Source organism: Limanda limanda, chromosome 17 (genome assembly GCF_963576545.1).
Source record: "Limanda limanda chromosome 17, fLimLim1.1, whole genome shotgun sequence".
In the NCBI taxonomy this organism is placed as follows: domain Eukaryota; kingdom Metazoa; phylum Chordata; class Actinopteri; order Pleuronectiformes; family Pleuronectidae; genus Limanda; species Limanda limanda.
This window is the reverse complement of record NC_083652.1, coordinates 3,006,924-3,026,120: the sequence shown is the minus strand read 5'-3', so window position 1 is coordinate 3,026,120 and position 19,197 is coordinate 3,006,924. Positions and strand designations below refer to the sequence as shown.

Here is a 19,197-nt window from a genome sequence, read left to right as displayed (position 1 = left end):
CCACTGAGTTGTTAATAACATTTTGGCGACCCAAATACTGTGTGTGTGTGTATATGTGTGTGTGTGTGTGTATGTGTGTGTGTGTGTGTGTGTGTGTTTGTGTGTGTGTTTGTGTGTGTGTGTGTGTGTGTGTGTGTGTGTGTGTGTGTGTGTGTGTGTGTGTGTGTGTGTGTGTGTGAGAGGATATTATGGTCAGTTCTCACTTTCTGGCCCACTTATAATAAGCTATTTCAGGGTTTAGACTTGGTTTTAGGGTTAAAGTAGGTTGAGGTTAGGGTTGGGGTCAGGCATTTAGTTTTGATGGTTAGGTTAGTGTCTTCACTTAGATACAAGTACAAGTATGCAAAATATATATGAATAGATGGAGTTTTTACCAGAATCTCCTGATGTCATCTCCACACCTTTTAAACTCATGCAGCCCTATATCAGCACACTCCCACCTACACAGTTGGCACTACATAGTCACAGTTAGTCCTGGCCACAGCAAACATGTTGGACTCCATCTGATCCAAACAGATTTATTTTGGTTTCATCTGACCACATAATTTCCTGCCAACATTCACCAGACTTATTTTCATGCACTCTGGCAATGTTTTTTTTGTCTCACAGTTTTATTCTGTTTTGTGAGCAATGGTTTCCTTCTTGGACGTGGTCTGTTTACTTGATGAAAAGTCCTTCACTCTGATCAATCACTAAAACACCAATTTGCACAGATAACCCTTGTGCCAAGTCAGAAGCACATACGTTCTGTTTTCCCTTGCAAGGTTACATAAATAACACAATTATGATTCATTTTTAGAGATCGACCACTGCACTTTCTGAGTGGTTCAATTTAATTCAGTTTACAGGGTAAGATGAAGACATTATAACATTAGAAACAGTGGGGAAGAAAAACTCCCTTTTAACATCAAACACCTCACACTTAAACTTAAAAATACACAGGGGTTTTGTTGTATACATTACAGATTGGATAACACGTGTTTTAATAGACTCACTGGCAGTGGTTGGTAACAGGCAGAGGGAGCAGGCTGAAGCCAAGCATAACAAGACATTGTCAAAATCTAGAGAAATTTGAAAACCACTGTATGGCTTCATAACTACTGCATGTCTTCATTTCTGCAGCATTGCTGGATTTAGAGCACGGTTCCATTTATAGTAAAATATAAAAGCCTGCACTACACCCTGCGTGTGAGGAGTTTGATCAACATACGTGTTTACCAGAAAAAGGAAAGTCTATCTATGTCCTGCAGGTGCTGTGATTATGGCGTAAAAAAAAACAACATCTGGCTCTTGTATGGTACCTATTGAGAGAGAGAGAGAGAGAGAAAGAGAGAGAGAGAGAGAAAGAGAGAGAGAGAGAGAGAGAGAGAGAGAGAGAGAGAGAGAGAGAGAGAGAGAGAGAGAGAAAGAGAGAGAGAGAGAGAGAGAGAGAGACTAATGCCCATCACCTGACGTTTTTTGAGTTTACTTTTATTATAACTGAAGCCTTTGTGAGGTTTCTTGTGTAACTACCATATTTCCTTGTATAAGAGTCTTTAAATACCAGCACTATACAGTATGAAGCTGTGCATCTTCCACTCCTGCATAAAAAAACATTTGTAAACAAATAGATTCAATCAACTGAAATGCTTGAGTGCTTTTATTTTGAAATGGTTAGGCTTCAGGAAGTGTTGCAAATGTTTATGTCTGTGACATTTTGAAGAGACAGTCATTGAAACTGTGCTGAAAGATAATTATCACTATTTATTATAGTGCTGTGAACCACGTCTTGCACCCATTCACACAAACCTTTTTAGAGATCATCTAGATGTGGCACTATCTCCACTACGGACAATTCACTGCCAGCACAGCTGTCAAGCCCAAGGACACTTAGGCACGCGGAATAGAGGGGAACGAAATTGAGCCGCCAACCCTCTGGTTTGTGGAGAACCTGCTCTACCTCTTGAAAGTGTTGAAAGTGCATAGCTTGTGGAGAAACCCTTCAATACACCCATGGTTCTGATTGTTCCGCTCAGGAAAAGGAGAAGAAATAATGTGTTCAGTTGATAGTTTCATCCAATGTGAACTGCAATGACCCAGTATATCAGTTATTTTCCTCTTACCTTTTTTCCCCTTTGCCTATGTTTTGTCTCTTTCTCTCTGTTCACCCTTCTGTCTTGACGCTTTCTCTCCAGATATTTGATTCTATTATACGTTTGACAGAAAACAGATGAAGGCTTTGAAGATTTCTATGACTGTGGTTGGGTTTTCACATTAAAACAGCTTTAACCTGTTTGTACTCAATTACAGGGAATATGTTGGATTTGTTTCCCTCAATCCAGTGCAGGGAGCCCCGACGCACAATTGCCAAATCCCAACTGCTGTGCAACAACCCCGTCATCCAATGCATTTTTGTTAAAAGATGTGAAAAATCATGTGCGCTGTTAAGTTAATGTTGCTCATCTGTGGCCACTGCCTCAGTTCTTCAAGTCATTCCAAAATTCCAAATGATGTTGGAAACCTTCCTTGGAGATCTGTTTCCATGTTTACGTGAGTGCGTCTCATCATTCCTGCAGATTTGTCAGCTGCACCTTCAAGCTGCTGATCTCCTGTTCTACCACATATATCAAATGGCACTGAAGTTGTTGTGTTCACTGTTGACATGGAACGTTATCCTGCTGGAAGAAGCCATTAAAAGATAATAGCCATTAAGGCATTAACGTGGTAAGCAACAATACTCGTATAGAGTGACAAACATCTATTGATTGGTGTTCAGGGCCCAAAGGCTGTCAAGAACACAGTCCTCATACCATCACACCACCACCAGCAGGCCGGACTGTTGACACAAGGCAGGTTGGCTCCATGGATTCATGTTGTTGATGCCAAGTTGTGACTCGACCATCTGCAGCCTCAGCAGAAATCTAGATGCATCAGACCAGGTTCACTCCTCAACTGTCACATTTCTGATCTTACCTGACATGGTCTCTGCTGTTGTAGACCATCCACCTCAAGATTTGAAATCTTGTTCATTTATTCTCCTCTAGTTTTTACAACATATTGCACTATCCTCTTTCTATTGTTTACATACTTTAGTACTAAACACTAGCACTAAACTTTGGCAGTAAACACACCAAAGCAAATTCCTTGTATGTTTAAACCGACTTGGCAATGAACCCAGATTCTGATTCTGAGGTGCTCTTTTCAACATAGTTGGTTACCCTAGTTACTGTAGCCTTTCTGTAAGCTTGGAGTAGTCTGTTCCTTCTCTTCTGGCCTCTCTCCTAAACCAAGTGTTTCGGTCTCCAGAACTGCAGCTCACCATTGGGCTCCATTTGCACTTCAGGAATAGGGGAAAGCAATGGCACCTAGTCCACCAATCGCCAAGTTGTTGCAATCGGTTTGGGCTGTAAGGCTCCAACCAAATTGTAATTTTATTTTCAGTGCATTTGACAGTTATTTTCATGAATAATTGGTTTGACTGGTTGGTCTATCAAATGTCTGAAAATGCCCATCGTTAATCCCTGAAGGTTAAGTTAAAACACTCAAATTTGTTTTTTTGACAGAAACCCATTAGTGTTGTGTTTACAACCATATAAAGTGGAAGGTCTTCACGTTTTTAAAAGCTGGTACAAGTGAACGTTTTTAATTTGTTTTTTCTGATTAATTGACAAACAACATTGATGCCATGTCAGTAAATAATCATTTCAGCTCTCAAGTATTGGTTGGTTCTTCGGTGAAGACAGGACAATAATGGAAGTGAAATGTATAATCACGTCATTCTGGGCCAGTTGAAATGTCTTTCAGCCATGGCTACCCCAGGGTCTTTACACAGATAGATGTCTAGGTGAACATGCTGCATTAGAACAGTGACAGTGTAAAATCACTGTGTATGTATATTATCTACGTACACAGCTGTAGAAATGTTTTCGCATTTTGGACTTTTGGGATTTCTTAAAATTACTGCTGTCGCTACTGAGACTGTGCTCTTGGTTGGCATTACTGTGGCTGAATCAGAACAGCTAACATTTTACAGCTAATCTCTAAAATACACAACTCCAAACAAACAGATGGCATTCATCAGGTTGAAACAAACAATCTGCATCATTGTAGGCTAAATCCAACTTAGAACACTTGTTCAAACAAGTCAAAAAGTAAGAGAGCCGTAAGAAATAAAATGTTAAAATGTTATTACATGAAACCTGCTACATTAAATATGTCTTGTGCTCAGCCTCTGTGCTGTTTATAGCAGACCTGTCTTTGAATCACAAGGAGGAGTGAAATCACTTTTTTAGATGTTTAATCCTCATTAAAACAGTTTTCTTTAAGGATTATCCTGTGAATAGAATTCAGGCTGGTGAGTAATGGCTTAATTTCATCCCACCCCAGCAGTGGCATGTCATGATTAAACTGTGGCTGAGTGCTTTCCCCTAATTTATTATATACAAACAGCACTAATGAATATGTGAATATAGCGAACATCATAAAAAATGTATGATGAATATGGTTGGTATGCAGGTAATGTGCATTAATGGTTTATGTGAATTGCCAGGGGGCATTGTGAGAAAGTGACAACATGCGGCTCTGGAGTCATGTGAGCAGTAGGAGAAGCTGTTTTAATCAACGCAAACAGGATTGCTTTATTTGTACTATGTGTGTTTGAAATGCAGAGGAATGTGTATAATAATTCCAGAACAAAGCAAAGGGCGGGTAAACCGTAAATACAATTTTTAAATCATGAAGTCTTTGACATCATTATGAAATGATTGATGAAAGTAGGCATTGCCTGATTGTGGTATATACAACACGTGAAGATGCATATCCCCCAGATGCTTTCCATTTAGATTTAGTTTTAGTGTCTGTCGCTTGCTTTATGAAACTTTTATCTAGTTTCTGTTCATGACACCAAGTCTTATGTCTTAGCTTAAGCCTTGGTATAACATGAAAGATAAAGTAAACACAATATTGTGACTTAGCCAGAGGTGCTGGCTCACCATATGAACCATTGAACAGAGCCTGAAGCAAATTGTTATGCTTTTTAAACTTCTGTTTTAACTTGCGTCACTGCAGTGATTATGCAAACTGACCTGCAATTAACACCAGTTACCCCACTTATTAATGCTCAGTTTTCTTTCATATAGCCTTTGTTTATGTTCTTTGACTCAAACATTATCACAAAAGAATCCAATGTAACCCGGTGTAAATAAGAATTATAACATTAGACAACTATATAAATGTTGATGTCCCTATTCCATGAATCATTCTACAAACAAACTAAGTAAAGTGTAACTGTATTGATGGGCAAATCTCTAGGGAAGATCTTTATTCCCACTCTCTTTACAGGACTGCAGTATTTTGTATGGTGTACAGCCAAGGTAACTAATCAGCGACCCTTTACCCCTGTCTGACGCATTTTACTTCACCTTGAAAGTCACCGAAAGAATTTGAGAAAAGTGGACAAAGTTGACTTATTATGAATGTTCATCTTGGACTCGATTTCAAGGTTAACATTAGTGCTAACTATTTCTGCTGCAGCCACAGCAGGAGTTGCTGATTAAGCTGCAGCCTTGTGGGCTCCCTTTGTGGTTGGCTGGCTGTGTGTGAAGTAGGACAGCGTAAGCCCTTCAAGAGGTCCATGGATCAGTCTAAATAGGTTTCCAGGCCCATTACATAGTAATTCAGTTAAATATGATATGCCCATTTTCATTTTCTCCTTCATGAAATAAAAACTAAGACAGCACTCGAGTATTTTCCCGGCTGACAGCATACACTGCCTCGAGTCTAACATGACATTAATATGCAGAGTGAAAAGCAGAAGTGTCCTGTTGTTCCACTTAAGCCTCCATAGGAAATATTAAAAAGTGGAAGTTAACCTCGTCATACATCTACACACACCCTACTGTTTCAATTCTGCACTTTGTCAACTGCAGTTATATAACTGAGCCATGGTGCCGGAAACGCTGGAGGGAATTAGATTTCCCACATCCCCATGACTCACTCTGGGAATTAGGGTAAAGGAGTCTGTAATAAGCACGTTACACTACCATACAAAAAGGATACAAAATAATAAAGATAAAATAAAATAAAAATGATAAAAGTCTTGAAAAGTAGTAGCAATTCTTGTATGTTAATTTGTTGGCACTTTACACTAGGAAAAGCAATGCTAAATGCTAATGGAACTGTGAGGCTATACTTGGGAACAGCATTGCTTTTATTTAAATTCTAGCATTGGACTGCTAACCTGATTGGCTCATCGTGCATCCTTACCTGATTATCTTAGCACGCTAGCCAGATTGCAAGACATTGCAATGTGATTTGTACCTGCTATTGGTCAGGGGATTACCAGAGTTATAACTATTTATCACGAGATGTGTTTACCAACTTTTATTAAATTCCATTACAGGCTGTAAAATGTCATTCTATACCATCCAAGCTGTTGTTAAAGAAGCCTTTTTTTATTTGTCTGACACCAGACTAACCTGGGTTACTGTTTAACCTGGGTTTCATTCAATCAGAGTTGTGTTTGATGCGCGTGCCATGTTTTCGATTTTAATATGCTGATTTGTGATCAGCCTGCTGCAGCACAGTTTTGACAGCCAACAGTGTGTGTGCAGCCAAAGAGAATCTTGGCACGGGTCACATAAATTTAGTAGATTCAACAGGGTAACGTGTCAGGAAGTAACTGAAAGCAGGATGAGATTCTTCGAAAGGAAGTCGGCTTCTCATTTGACTTGCGCCTTGAGAAATTAAGGATTTGAGATTTAAATTGGGATTTTCTGATGTTAGATTTGACATATTTGAGACGTGACTGGACTAACGACTTGAAAGCGATCAAATTCGATCCCAGTCAATTTTATGACAAGACAATTACAGGAACTCAACTTTTAAATTTTAATGTTAAAATGAATTTTCTGGAGCACAGAGAAATTACAGCCATATATTTATTTCCATTTCTCTCTCCATCTGTTTCTCTGTAGATGGGAGGCACCATGTACAACACAGGGAAGCATGTGTCCCTGCGGCCCGACAAAGCCCACCTGGTGAACATCTCGGGGGGCCCGCTGGGTTACAGCTACCGGCTGGAAGAGGTCCGCCTACACTTTGGGAGCGAGGACTCCCAGGGTTCCGAACATCTCCTCAACGGGCAGGGCTTTCCTGGAGAGGTGAGAGACACGGAGAAATGACACGTGTGCACACAGGTCAACAACAGAGCAATGAACTGTAACAGGCTGATAATTGCTGGTGGCAGACAGAACAACTGCTCAGCTTATTTGGATTAGTGACTACATGATTATTTCATCTCTGTGACTTACCACCGATTAACAGACACCTGCATGTGCACAGGAAGATGCACACACATGACATGACACAGTAAGTTATTCTTTAACAGTCATCTCACAACAAGAATTGTGCTTTTCAATTCAATCTGGTTTTTAAAGCTCTTCTTATTGCTTCTCAAACCGGGTTGACAAAATTGGAAGATCTGATGTTTCTGTGTGTGTGGAGTTTGGTGCTGGGTGGACATTTCCTGAGACTTTCTGTGTGTTGCAAGTCAGGGATCAAAATACTGCAGTTGCTTTGTATATTCAACATGTCCAGAGAGACACCCAAAGCTGTGACCTTGTAAGGTACCTCATACTCTTGTTGTGGACATTAGATTCGTGGTTCCATATCTTCAGAGTACATCACAAGTTGTATCTCACTGGAAGAAATATTCATTTGATGCAACAAAAGAACCAGAGAGTTTCCCGCTAAAGAGCCATTGCTATGTCATTTAATTTACAGTAACTTAAGTCATTATCCTCTGTAGGTGAATTTATGATTGCATGAGCAGGTTTGAGTTGTATGTGTGTGTTTTTCTTTTCTTGAGCTCAGCGCTGGTTGACAGGAAAATGTAAGTTTCTCTGATAGAAATACAAGGACTATATATATATGTTCAGCTATTATGCCTGTTAATGGATTCATACCACTATGATGAACCTTACATTTTTACCACAATATAAAACTAAGAAATATACAACTGAAGTTTGAAGCTAAAGGAAATAAGAAGCACTCTAATAAGAGTGCAATTAGTGCATTAAAAACATGAAAAGACTGAGGGTCACTTTACCCACAGAGCTGGTATCCATAGTGACTTGTATTGTATAATTGTATTAGCTGTATTCCTAATAACTAAGAAGCAGATGGTATTTAAAAAAATAGTGCTATGCTGAGAAGGAATAGTATTTTTAAGAAGTTGACCCATTTTAAAGAAGTTGACCCACAAGCCACTGTCCACTGGGCCAGACAATAAATTACCCATTTTCCTGAATACAAATTCTGAAAAGTGTTATCTTTTAAATCCATTTTTCCTTCTGGGTTTTTTGTTGGTTCAGCAAATCTTCAAGGAACAAGAATCGAGGATATCTATTTTCCCTGTTGCAGTTTGTATTACAGACAGCAGTATCAACACAAACCTCAAAGGAACACAAGAGATCGAGAATAAATGCAATATAAAATAAGTATAAGTACATTGAAATGTAAAAGCAGGGCTTCAATAAATTTAAACCAATGGCAGCTCAGACAAATGGATTTCTGTAGCTGTGTGTCCAGCATATATCTGCAGCCAGACAGGAGCAGCTTATATATACAGAAAAAAGGATGGTGTGATTCATCCAGAAAAGCACAAACCTTTTTCAGGCTCCTGTCCTCGTACAGCCGAGCATTCAGGGCTGTGCCTGAAATGTCCTGTGTTTGAGGTGACCCGGACAAAGAAGATTGTGAGGACAGATTCATCAAAACGAGTTGAAGACATTTTCACAAGAGTATTGTCCACCCCACCTGAGTTATTTATTCTACCTAATAAACTGGCCTGACTGCTATTGGGTCGCTGATGGTGGAGTTTTTCCTCAAATCATTCAATATTTCGTTGGTCTTATTGAGTAAGGATGACTTCTGAAGAATTCTGCTACTAAGGATTGACGATCAGTGTCACTACAAAAATGAATGAAATAATGATATGCATATGCATAATGAAATGCTGGGTGACTTGTGGTTATGAAAATCATACTGGTTTCAATAATATCATCTTTCCAAAGACAATCTGATGCTCAGTGTCATTGTGTCTTTCTTTCAGGTCCAGCTGATTCATTATAACCAAGATCTGTACGCCAACTACACTGAGGCATCTAAGAGCCCTCATGGCATCGCCGTGGTCTCCATATTCATTAAGGTCAGCATGTCCTGCCAGTCGTACAGTGGAACAGGCTGAAGGACCAATTAGGAAACAAATACACCTATTAAATAGTGCATGTGTGTATGATTTGTGATGAAAAATGTATCCTCTTCTCTCTGTCATATCACAGCTCTCTGAAAACAACAACGCCTTCCTCAACCGAATGCTCAATAGAGACACAATCACCAGAATCAACTACAAACGTAAGATGCACACACACAAACACACGCACACACGCACACGCACACGCACACACACACACACACACACACACACACACACACACACACACACACACACACACACAAATACACACACACACACACACACATTCTGTTGTATTATTCGGCTAATTCTGCTTTGAGCATCAACACATGTATGTGTCTGGCTGCACTTCTCAAAAATGTCGGATATAAATCAAAATTTTCAGAGTTTTGACTTCCAAGCGTTTCAGTGCACGCTGCATATGGCACAACGTCAAATGTAGACAAACATGGCTGACTGTGAGAAGCAGATGTATATTTGGCTCGTGATGAGTCAATTTAACTGGGACCAGTGCAGCCTCCTTGCATACATAAACAAAGCAGAGGTGGGCAATTAATAAAAAGTCTGACATCCAAGTTGTCTGGAACGCGGCATTAAAAGGCCCACTGTGTAGGATTTAGGAGGATCTATCAGTATCAATGGAAAACAATATTCAGAATTATGTTTTTGGGGGGGGATTATCACAAACAACAATAATCCAACAAATAATTGCTGTATTTTTTAACCCTTAAAATAAGCCCTTCCGATTTCTCTTTTAGAGACCTTGCATGTTTCTACATATGCTTGGAAGGGGAGGGTGAGGTGAGGGGTATTTAGTTGGCTGTGATTTGTAACTCAAGTATTTTACTTCCATATGGTCAAAATTGTGACTATAATTGTAAATACAAAAAACCCCTCCATGATGATTTATGATTATCAATATGAGCACACCAGCAGATGAAAAGAACCTAATCAGCAGATTTATAAAGAAAAGTCAGTGATGACTAGAAAATATCACAGGAGCGGAGTCACTTGTTGACCTGCAGAGTAATGCGCCTCAGTGCAGCGGCGCTGCTAATTATGAGAAATGCCCTTTTTCTCACTTGAGCCCCTGCCCCCCCCAAAATGTCTTTGCACGTCCCTGCTGTGAGGTGTGCACGACCTTTTTGATCATCACTGTTATGACTGCAGCTCAAATCCTGGAGCAGCTCAGTGATCCAGAGAGGCTGAGTGTAGTGGTTATATTTTACAGTGTGACCAGGGTTTCTATGAATCCATTGAAACCAAAACATGTGAATTGCCAAGGACCTCAAAGTACAACACGTATCACAATACATGGGTCACGATTTGATACATCACAATATGTTGCAATACAATACAGATTGTGAGTCATACCGTTATTTTACCATTTCTATTTTTGCATAGAGGATGTGAAAAATACAACTTGTTGTGTATCACCTTGATAGTCTAATACAAATATCATACGTTATTGATGATACAAAATAAATTCGCCGGACAAAAACTTCTTAATTTTTAATTCCAATTCTTTGGGGGAAATATTTGCATTACATTGTGGCACTGAGCAGTCACACTGAACTGAAATGCACTTGGCATTAACATTGTATGAAAATAAACTGCATATTGTCCCATTTAAGGGAATATTTCACTGCTGGGAGGATGGCTTTCTAACAAAACTTTATTTATTTATTTATGATTCTTATTTTATTTATGTATTTATGGAATCAAAAAATTAAAAAACTTCAAAGCTGGTGCAACATGACTGGGGAAAACAGAGAAACAGGCTGTGGTATTCCCTTTTGTCCAAAACTTCAACACCCAGAATGCACTGGGCACTCCTACACTCTCTATCAGATAGGCCTGAAAGAAATAGTAAACAGATAGTAAGTGTGGGACTATATATACCATCGATAATCAGCTGTATGGATATTTTTGCACAGCTCTACCAAGCATGTTACAGAACTCTTTGAGGCTCATCACACTTCACTGCTTTCATTAACTTTAAATAAATACTACTTCATAATTTGTCTCACATCCTTGGTTTGGACTGTGGGGACGTACCACTGCTCCACTCTCTGTGGCTCTTTCTGTAACTGAGTGCCGTGCTTTTCATGAAGTGTAGTTCTGCTAATGTTGATAGATGTATCATATAGCATTGTAGGTATAATGCTGATTAATTTATGATACTGATTAATTTATGCCATACAATGCAAATATGTTCCAACCTAGTTTCTCCAAGGCTGAGTGGCCTGATCTGAACAGCTTCTGAAATAAGTTTGAACCAATTATGTTCTTTCTTTCTTTTCTTTTTTTGTTACCCTGCTTTTGCTCTTTTTGGGGAAAGACCAGACCCAGCAGATGCTCCTGCTGCCTCCAGCTGCAGCAGCAACAGAGAAGTTAGGGGACTAAAGCATTTTGCACCTTTTGAAAGGGGTCGGAGGGGCCTCGCAGACCCATCCATTATTCATTAATTTGTATATTTTGATAGAAATTTCAAGACAAATAGAAATTTGTCTTGAAGTTGTAGCACTTATTTACTGACAAATAGACCCTGTTGAGATATTCACATTTGTCTGACATGATCCAATCATAACTAGGCAGCTCTAACTTCAGGTGTGAAATAACCAAAGACGCATTGAGGCCAGATTTTAGGTTGAATCACTCAGACCATATTCTGAGGCCACATTCGTTTATTTGTATAACCGCAAATGTATTGATGGACTGAGCTGATGTCCTCTGTACTGCTACAGTTTCATAATTAACACAAAGTAGTTTAACACTTTTACACACTCAGTGTTTCACATACATTGATTTAATTGTGGCCACCGCCATAATTTTAACACTGAAGGCCGTATATTGATTTTCAAATTTCTTTAACTGTTTCAAATGAGTCAAATCTTTCCTTGAGCTGTAGAGCTGCCTGAAGCACATTGATTCACTCAGCCTGTCCCTGTCCCTGAAATAACAATAACAATAATAATAATAAGTTGGAACATATTTTAAAAAGCACATACTTTAGTGTGCACTACGTGTGTTCTGTAGGATTTTTTAAATAGAGCAAAAAAATATATTGTTGTTACATCTGTAACCTGTGAAAAAGTAATCTTTCCCTGAGAATATATGCCTTTGATCCTGGGTTGGTGTCTAAAATATCAGTAAGATATAATGTTGAGGTTCTTTAAAATATTTTTGCCACAGGATCTTAATTTATTACATGTTGTCTTGGATTCTTTTGTTTTGAAAGGAGACTGGGGGCACATTACACGAGCAGTAAGACCTCCAGGCCACACAAAACACACCAAAAAAATCCGCCCCTGGTCTAAACTGCATATACTCACTAGTTCACTGCTATACTGCAAACTTCTGAATCTCTGCTCCAGTCTCTACACACACATACACACACAAACAAATGCAGCATCTTATTTTTTTCCCTTAGGAAGAAAGTGCCAGTGACTTATATTAATCATCTGGAGATGTACACTAATATGAAACAAAAAGTCAACTTTAACCTTGAAGGTTTCAGCCTGTGGGAAACATCTTTTTTGGCCACAAATGGGAGGTGAGTCCCATAATAGGAATGTGTGAACAGTCCTGATTAAGACAAGTACACAAACACACCGGCACGCACACACACACACACACACACACACACACACACACACACACACACACACACACACACACACACACACACACATACACAAACACAGCCACGCACGCACACACACACACGCACACACACACAAACACTCTCTCTCTCTGTTTTTTCACTAACATTTTTATGTTTTTTCTCAGACAGGCAATTTCTTTTAATAGGTCCAAACATCATAAGTGTATATTCGGACGCAATGTTCTCCATTACACATTCACACACATACACACACACACACACACACACACACACAAACAAACACACACACATAATTCATTTCCTGTTTTTTAAGAGCATTCTTGTTAATGGGTGTGAACATAAAAGACATTCACACAACACACTGCATCACTTTAACACTCACCTCCTCTCTCTCTCTTGTCCTCTCTCTCTTCAGATGATGCGTTCTTATTAATGGGCCTGAACATAGCGGACCTCTACCCTGACACCACACGCTACATCACTTATGAGGGCTCCATCACCATCCCTCCCTGCTACGAGACATCCACATGGATACTAATCAACAAGCCTGTCTACGTGACACAGATGCAGGTATGTGAGGGCAGGATATCTGAATGTGAAAGGAAAAATAACAGAAATTCTGGGGGCTGGGGGAAAAATTGCTGCAATTTAGGAAATCCTTGCCGGCGCTGGGCATTTTGAATTGCAAATTCAAGGACCTCATAACCTTTAAGTGAAATCCTCTGCATTTTCACGAGTGTTTTTAGATAAAAGTGGCTGTGTGGTTGCACCAGTAATGTACTAGAATGCAGTGCATATACATGGAGCACAGGAAATTATCCAAATGCTTGGTTACACTGCCTCACAGTAGTCTGAAGGTCTACAAATAAGGGCTCTGGTCTCTTGTTTGACCGGTCAATATGCTCTCATCCGACCAAATCCAAATACCACTGTTACTTTCATTAGACGAAAAGTGTTAAGACTGGGTCTGCCCTTGCTCTTCAACCCAGAGTGCAGCACACAAACAAGCTTTAAAAACACACATTTCCTGACCAAAGCATCTCACACAGAGGCACAAACACTAACAGGAGGACCAAGCTTCAAGTGAGATTTGGCTGTACTTATTTAGCAAATTAACTGAATTGTTTGTTTGTTTTTTTATTCAATTATGCTTCAATATGGCAATAATATGGTCTAGTATTTAGGCCAGGATGACTAAATATGGTAATTAAACAAGCTTTTTATATTAAGGGGACTGATACCCTATTTATGAGTGTGTGTGTAAACAGCTGTAGATCCAAATAGAAAAACAGATCTAGTCGACAGTCAACTATCCCTTTACGCCAACATCGCTGCAATAACCCAATTGTGTAGATATATGTTTGTCACTCAGAAGGTGGCACAGATTCTGGTCCAGGCTCTGGTCATCTCACGCCTAGAGTATTGCAACTCCCTCCTAGCTGGTCTACCTGCTAGTGCCATCCAACCTCTGCAGCTTATCCTGGATGCATGCTTGACTGGTCTTCAAACTACCGAAGTTCTCCAACACAGTCGGCTCCTCCACTTACTTCAGTAGCTGCCTGTATCTGCTTCAGAACACTAGTTGCATGCGTAAAGTGCTGCGAACCAATCAAGTCTGATCTACATCCAGGTCATTGGTTAAACCATACACCCCAGCTCTTCCACTATGCTCTTTATCGGCAAATCAGCTTGTTGCTCCCTCACTGTCAGGGACAGCTAGCCACTCAACAGAATCACGACTGTATGCTGTCCTGGCTCCAAATGGTGGAACAAGCTCCCTAATGACATCAGGACAGAAGAAAGTCGACAAATATTCAGCTGCAGACGAAAGATATATCTCTTCCGAGAAGAGAGCAGAAAGTTGCATAATCACACAGAGTGCTTGACATCTATACTTATTGGAGCCAGCATAGAGAGATTAACTGCAGGTTAAGTGGTGGCACGGTGACTTCCTCTTCAATTAAACTAAACTTAGCTGAACTAAATTGTTATTGTGAAAAACTCAACAAGTTGAACTCTGATAACACCATCTACCATCTTATCCTCCACAGATGCACTCCCTGCGCCTCCTCAGCCAGAACGAGCCTTACAAGATCTTCATGAGTATGAGCGACAACACCCGGCCCACCCAGCCTCTGCTGCAGCGTTGCATCCGGACCAACATCAACTTCAACAAGCAGGGCCGCGACTGCCCGAACAACCGCGCCCTCCGCCCACAATACAGAGGTAATCTGGAGGACGAAGAGAGAGACAGTTTCCATTACTTTTACTTGTGTTACTTGTCCATTTACTCCCTTATAAATAGCCAGGAAAAATCACATTAAATCCAGTGACAAATAAATCTCTATTAGCACTTGTCACTTCCATTTGTTTTAGCAAAGTTTTACAGTGAATATTAAGCCATATTACATTTACAATTTCATAGAGTTCATAGCACAGTAGAATGTGTTGTATTGTCTCATGTGGAGTTTTACAATGTTCACACAAAGGTTTACACCATACACTTGGAGCCAGTTGCGGGCTATAAACTGAAGCGTTACCACATGAGATAATGCTCACAGATGTCAACAAGGTAGATAGAGGTAATACATAAATAGTCTAAATGGGAGACTGCAGGAAGGACGAAATAAATAATGCACTAAATAATGTAACTAACATACTTCTGATGAAAGCAGAAAATCTAGACTTGACTGTCATCCAGTTAGGTCTCTGCTGTTGTCCTGAGACTCATATCTTTAATGGGTTTTTGGCAATCGCCACCGTGTTGTAAATGGAATTACTTTATATGCCCTATGCATCCATACAACACTGTCTAATGAGAACAACAGTATTAGTAAAATACATAAGTAGTAACCCTAATGTGCTATCTTTTTATGGTCTGAAACCAAAATAGGTTTAGGTTAGTTGTAAAAATCTTTGAAAAAATGGAGGATGAAACGGAGACAAAGATCTCCTTGGAGCAGGAGAAGGGTATGACACATACACAAATATGTGTGTGTGTGTGTGTGTATGTGTGTGTACAGTAGGAGTGGGAGTTTATTGTCTGTTGGTGCAGATGTAAAAGCAGGAGTGCGTAGGCTAGCTGGTTGGCGTTCAAGAGAAGCCGAAACATCACACACGCAACAAACATGGATGTGTCGTGCAGAGAGTGTGTAGGTATATTGTATCCTTCAGGAGGAACACACTTGACAACCCCTCCTGTGCACTGTGAATAGCTTTGTTATTGATCTGCTCTCCACAGCATCAAATAGTTTTGCGCCCTCTGGCTCCCTTTGATAATAGCTTGTTACAAAGCAGAGCTGCAAAACAAATTTCTGTATTCAAGGTCAAACAGTATCGCGAACACAGTGGCAACGAGTTGTCGGAAACCAGTCGTAGCTGGCAGTGTAAAAAAAAAGGAAGACAGACTAATTGTGTTCAGTCGAAGAGAACAGAAATAGAAACAGAAATACCATGTGGACCTAATTAAAGCTGAGCCGGACAAGACGTAAAGATGTTCACCACAGATTCTAACTGCATCATCGCATACATTCTGAAGTTAATTTATAGTGACCCTTTATGCCCATTGAGTCCGATAGGGTGAATAATAGGAAATAGATGGAACACATAAAGTAGGAAAAGAAAGTAAGATGGAAAACATAATCGAGTCAAATATGCATCATTTTTTATGTATGAAGTTCGGCAAATATTCAATTAAAATAGCAATGTTTATTCTACTCCAATGATAACTTCACACTTACTACAATGCAGATAAAAAATGACAATTAACTATTTACTACCAAATATTATTGCCATGATAAAAATATTGTACATGGCCTCCAGCATACAACAAATCAATAGGAAAAGGCATAACTAGATGCTTTCATATCTGATGGGACACTAGTGTTGGGATAATTTGTTTTCGTCTTTAAGGCTATTTGAGATGATTCTACAGATTAAATATTAATAGAAAACAAAGAGGTCATGATTTATTGTGTTTATTGATTAGTAACAAGCAACAAGCCTAATGTTGTATTCACAGTCAGTTACAGTCAGACACAAAACTTCATGAAATCATGCAAAGTAACAGGAGGAAAGAAAGAACCTATGTTGTCCGGTTCATCGGTTAAATCCTCAGGTGTAGGTAAAAGTGGTGGCGAGAAGTCTTTCAACTCTGTTGCAGGGAATGTGAACACATTCAGCACATATATTGGCTACTGAAAATGCCAAACAACATCCACAAAAAAACATTTTCCTCCGAAGCTTTATGTTTTTGCTTACTCTTTAATAAAATTACCCAAAGCTTTAGGTGAAAGGGATCTATTGTCAGAAATTGAATATAAAATAATCCTTGTGATGTTTTCACTAGTGTATAATCACCTAAATTTTAAGTTATTTTCTTTACCCTAGAATGGGTCCTTTATAACGGGAGCGGGTCATCTCTAAAGAGGCCGCCACTGGATGTCACTAAATTCTACACACTGAACCTGTATTGCAATCACAAATAACATAGGGGGGGGGGGGTTGTAAATGCTCAACATTTGTGTACCCATTTTGCAGCGTAATCAAAAATAAAGCGATGTTCATCCACAAAAAAACTGTACACAAAAATAGTGTAGCCATGTAGTAAAGTTTCACATCTCTGAGATCTCAGTTGTAGGTGTGACTTTCTGTATCCTTAACTTAAAAGTACCTTGTAGAATTTTTAACCACTACAAGATCAAAGTTTTCAAAAAGATGAGGTAGTTGTGATAAGACAGTAAAGTTATCCAAAATGTTTGAAATCAACCAGTCAGAGCTCATTCCCAGAGTACAAGTAAATGTAAAAAACACTGCAAACTACAGGTGATGGTTTGCCACAGATGCATTTGTCAACTGTTTGGGCTCTTTAACTAAAAGACTGTCTCTGTCTGTTAGTTTATCATTAAAGGCCCAAGAAAGTGCAGTGTTGAATTTGGTGTGATGACACAATATGTTCACATCTGGGAATCATGACAACGGGCGTGTTTGCAACAATGGCAATTATCCATTTCACAGGGATGTGTATTAAGTGGAGCTTCACCGCACCTTGAACAGCTCCTTGTGCGGCAGCGGTGGTGCAGCGTTGGGGTTCTGTGGAGTTATTCAGCACCTCTTTACTTGCAGTGCCGGAAATACTGCAGGTCACTTTGACTGTTTCAGAAAGGAAGCTGCAACCAGCCTCGCCACAGGTCAAACAAACAGCCCATTCCAAATGTTTAGAATGGGCACTGCCCTAGTAGTAGCAGTTAGTATTTCATAAGGATTTCATCACTGCATAAAGTAGAAGAAAATTGGAACAGAGAGGTAGTCTTATTTCTCTACTAACTTTGCCTCTCATTATCCAACATTTCGCGTCTCACTGTCTTTTTCTTCACATTTCCTGAAACCTGCAGCACCTTTATTCTGTATTATTTCACTTGGCTTATCCTTTCTCTCTACTAATCCATTCCCTTTTCTTCTCTTCTCTTCACCAGTGAATCAGTGGCTCCTGAAATAGGAGATGAAAAGATGACGAGCTGCAGAACCGTAGGAGAGGAAAAGGAATGCATTATTTAAATTTGTTTTTTTTCACATGGCAAATCAGAGCTGAGCCGAACCCATGATAGCTGAAGTGAGCCTGCTGCTTGAGCTAAGAGACAACTGATAGACAACTCAATCGCACATGAGCTCAACTGACCAAACTCAACAGTCTGCCGGCTTGGCCTCCAACACATCCACAACTTTAACACAGTTTGTGCAGGCCAGCACAGAGAGGACAGAGATCAGACCTTGAGTCCAAAGTGCGAAAAAAAGCATAAGACCTCTGATGTCTACACGGTACTTTGTTTTTACTTGTTGTGTATACTCTCAAAGACTGAGATGTTAAAAATCAATTGTTTTATTTATCTGGTTTTCAGAAGAATGGATGTTATCTAAAGACTACAGTATGTGCTGTTTGGCTGTGATCATCACCCGTCCACATTCAAGGCAATAATGATCATCCTCTGATTGGAGGGATTGTTACATTTCTGTGGTATGATGTGAGGTATAACAATGTGATGGTTTAACTTATAACTAGAAAGAGAATATAAAATAAGGGAATGTAACGTGTCTCATTACAGGTGGAAGAAACAGGAAGTGACTGCAACTCTGACATTTTGCAGACCCGAACAGAGGCTGTGTCCGAAATCACCCACTTCCTCACTAACCCCTACTTGACTAAATAGGGACCTCTATGAAGAAGACTTTATAGTTTGCTTATCAGCAATCGGACACTACTTAGTGCCCATCAGTTGTACACTACTTTTCATGATGCATTGTTGGAAACAAGCACTTTATTGTCCATGTAGTGAAC

The 19,197-nt window shown here is 39.6% G+C and overlaps 1 protein-coding gene across 1 annotated transcript in view; it reads left to right on the top strand.

The window, feature by feature from the left end:
• Positions 1 to 18,360, top strand: part of LOC133023470 (carbonic anhydrase-related protein 10-like) — a 107,252-nt gene extending 88,892 nt beyond the window's left edge. The window contains exons 4-9 of the mRNA XM_061090507.1: positions 6,954 to 7,139; positions 9,092 to 9,187; positions 9,321 to 9,393; positions 13,279 to 13,433; positions 14,915 to 15,089; positions 18,338 to 18,360. Of these exons, the coding sequence (XP_060946490.1) occupies positions 6,954 to 7,139; positions 9,092 to 9,187; positions 9,321 to 9,393; positions 13,279 to 13,433; positions 14,915 to 15,089; positions 18,338 to 18,360 (708 nt within the window). The remainder of the gene's footprint in view (positions 1 to 6,953; positions 7,140 to 9,091; positions 9,188 to 9,320; positions 9,394 to 13,278; positions 13,434 to 14,914; positions 15,090 to 18,337) is intronic.
• Positions 18,361 to 19,197: the final 837 nt, after the last annotated feature.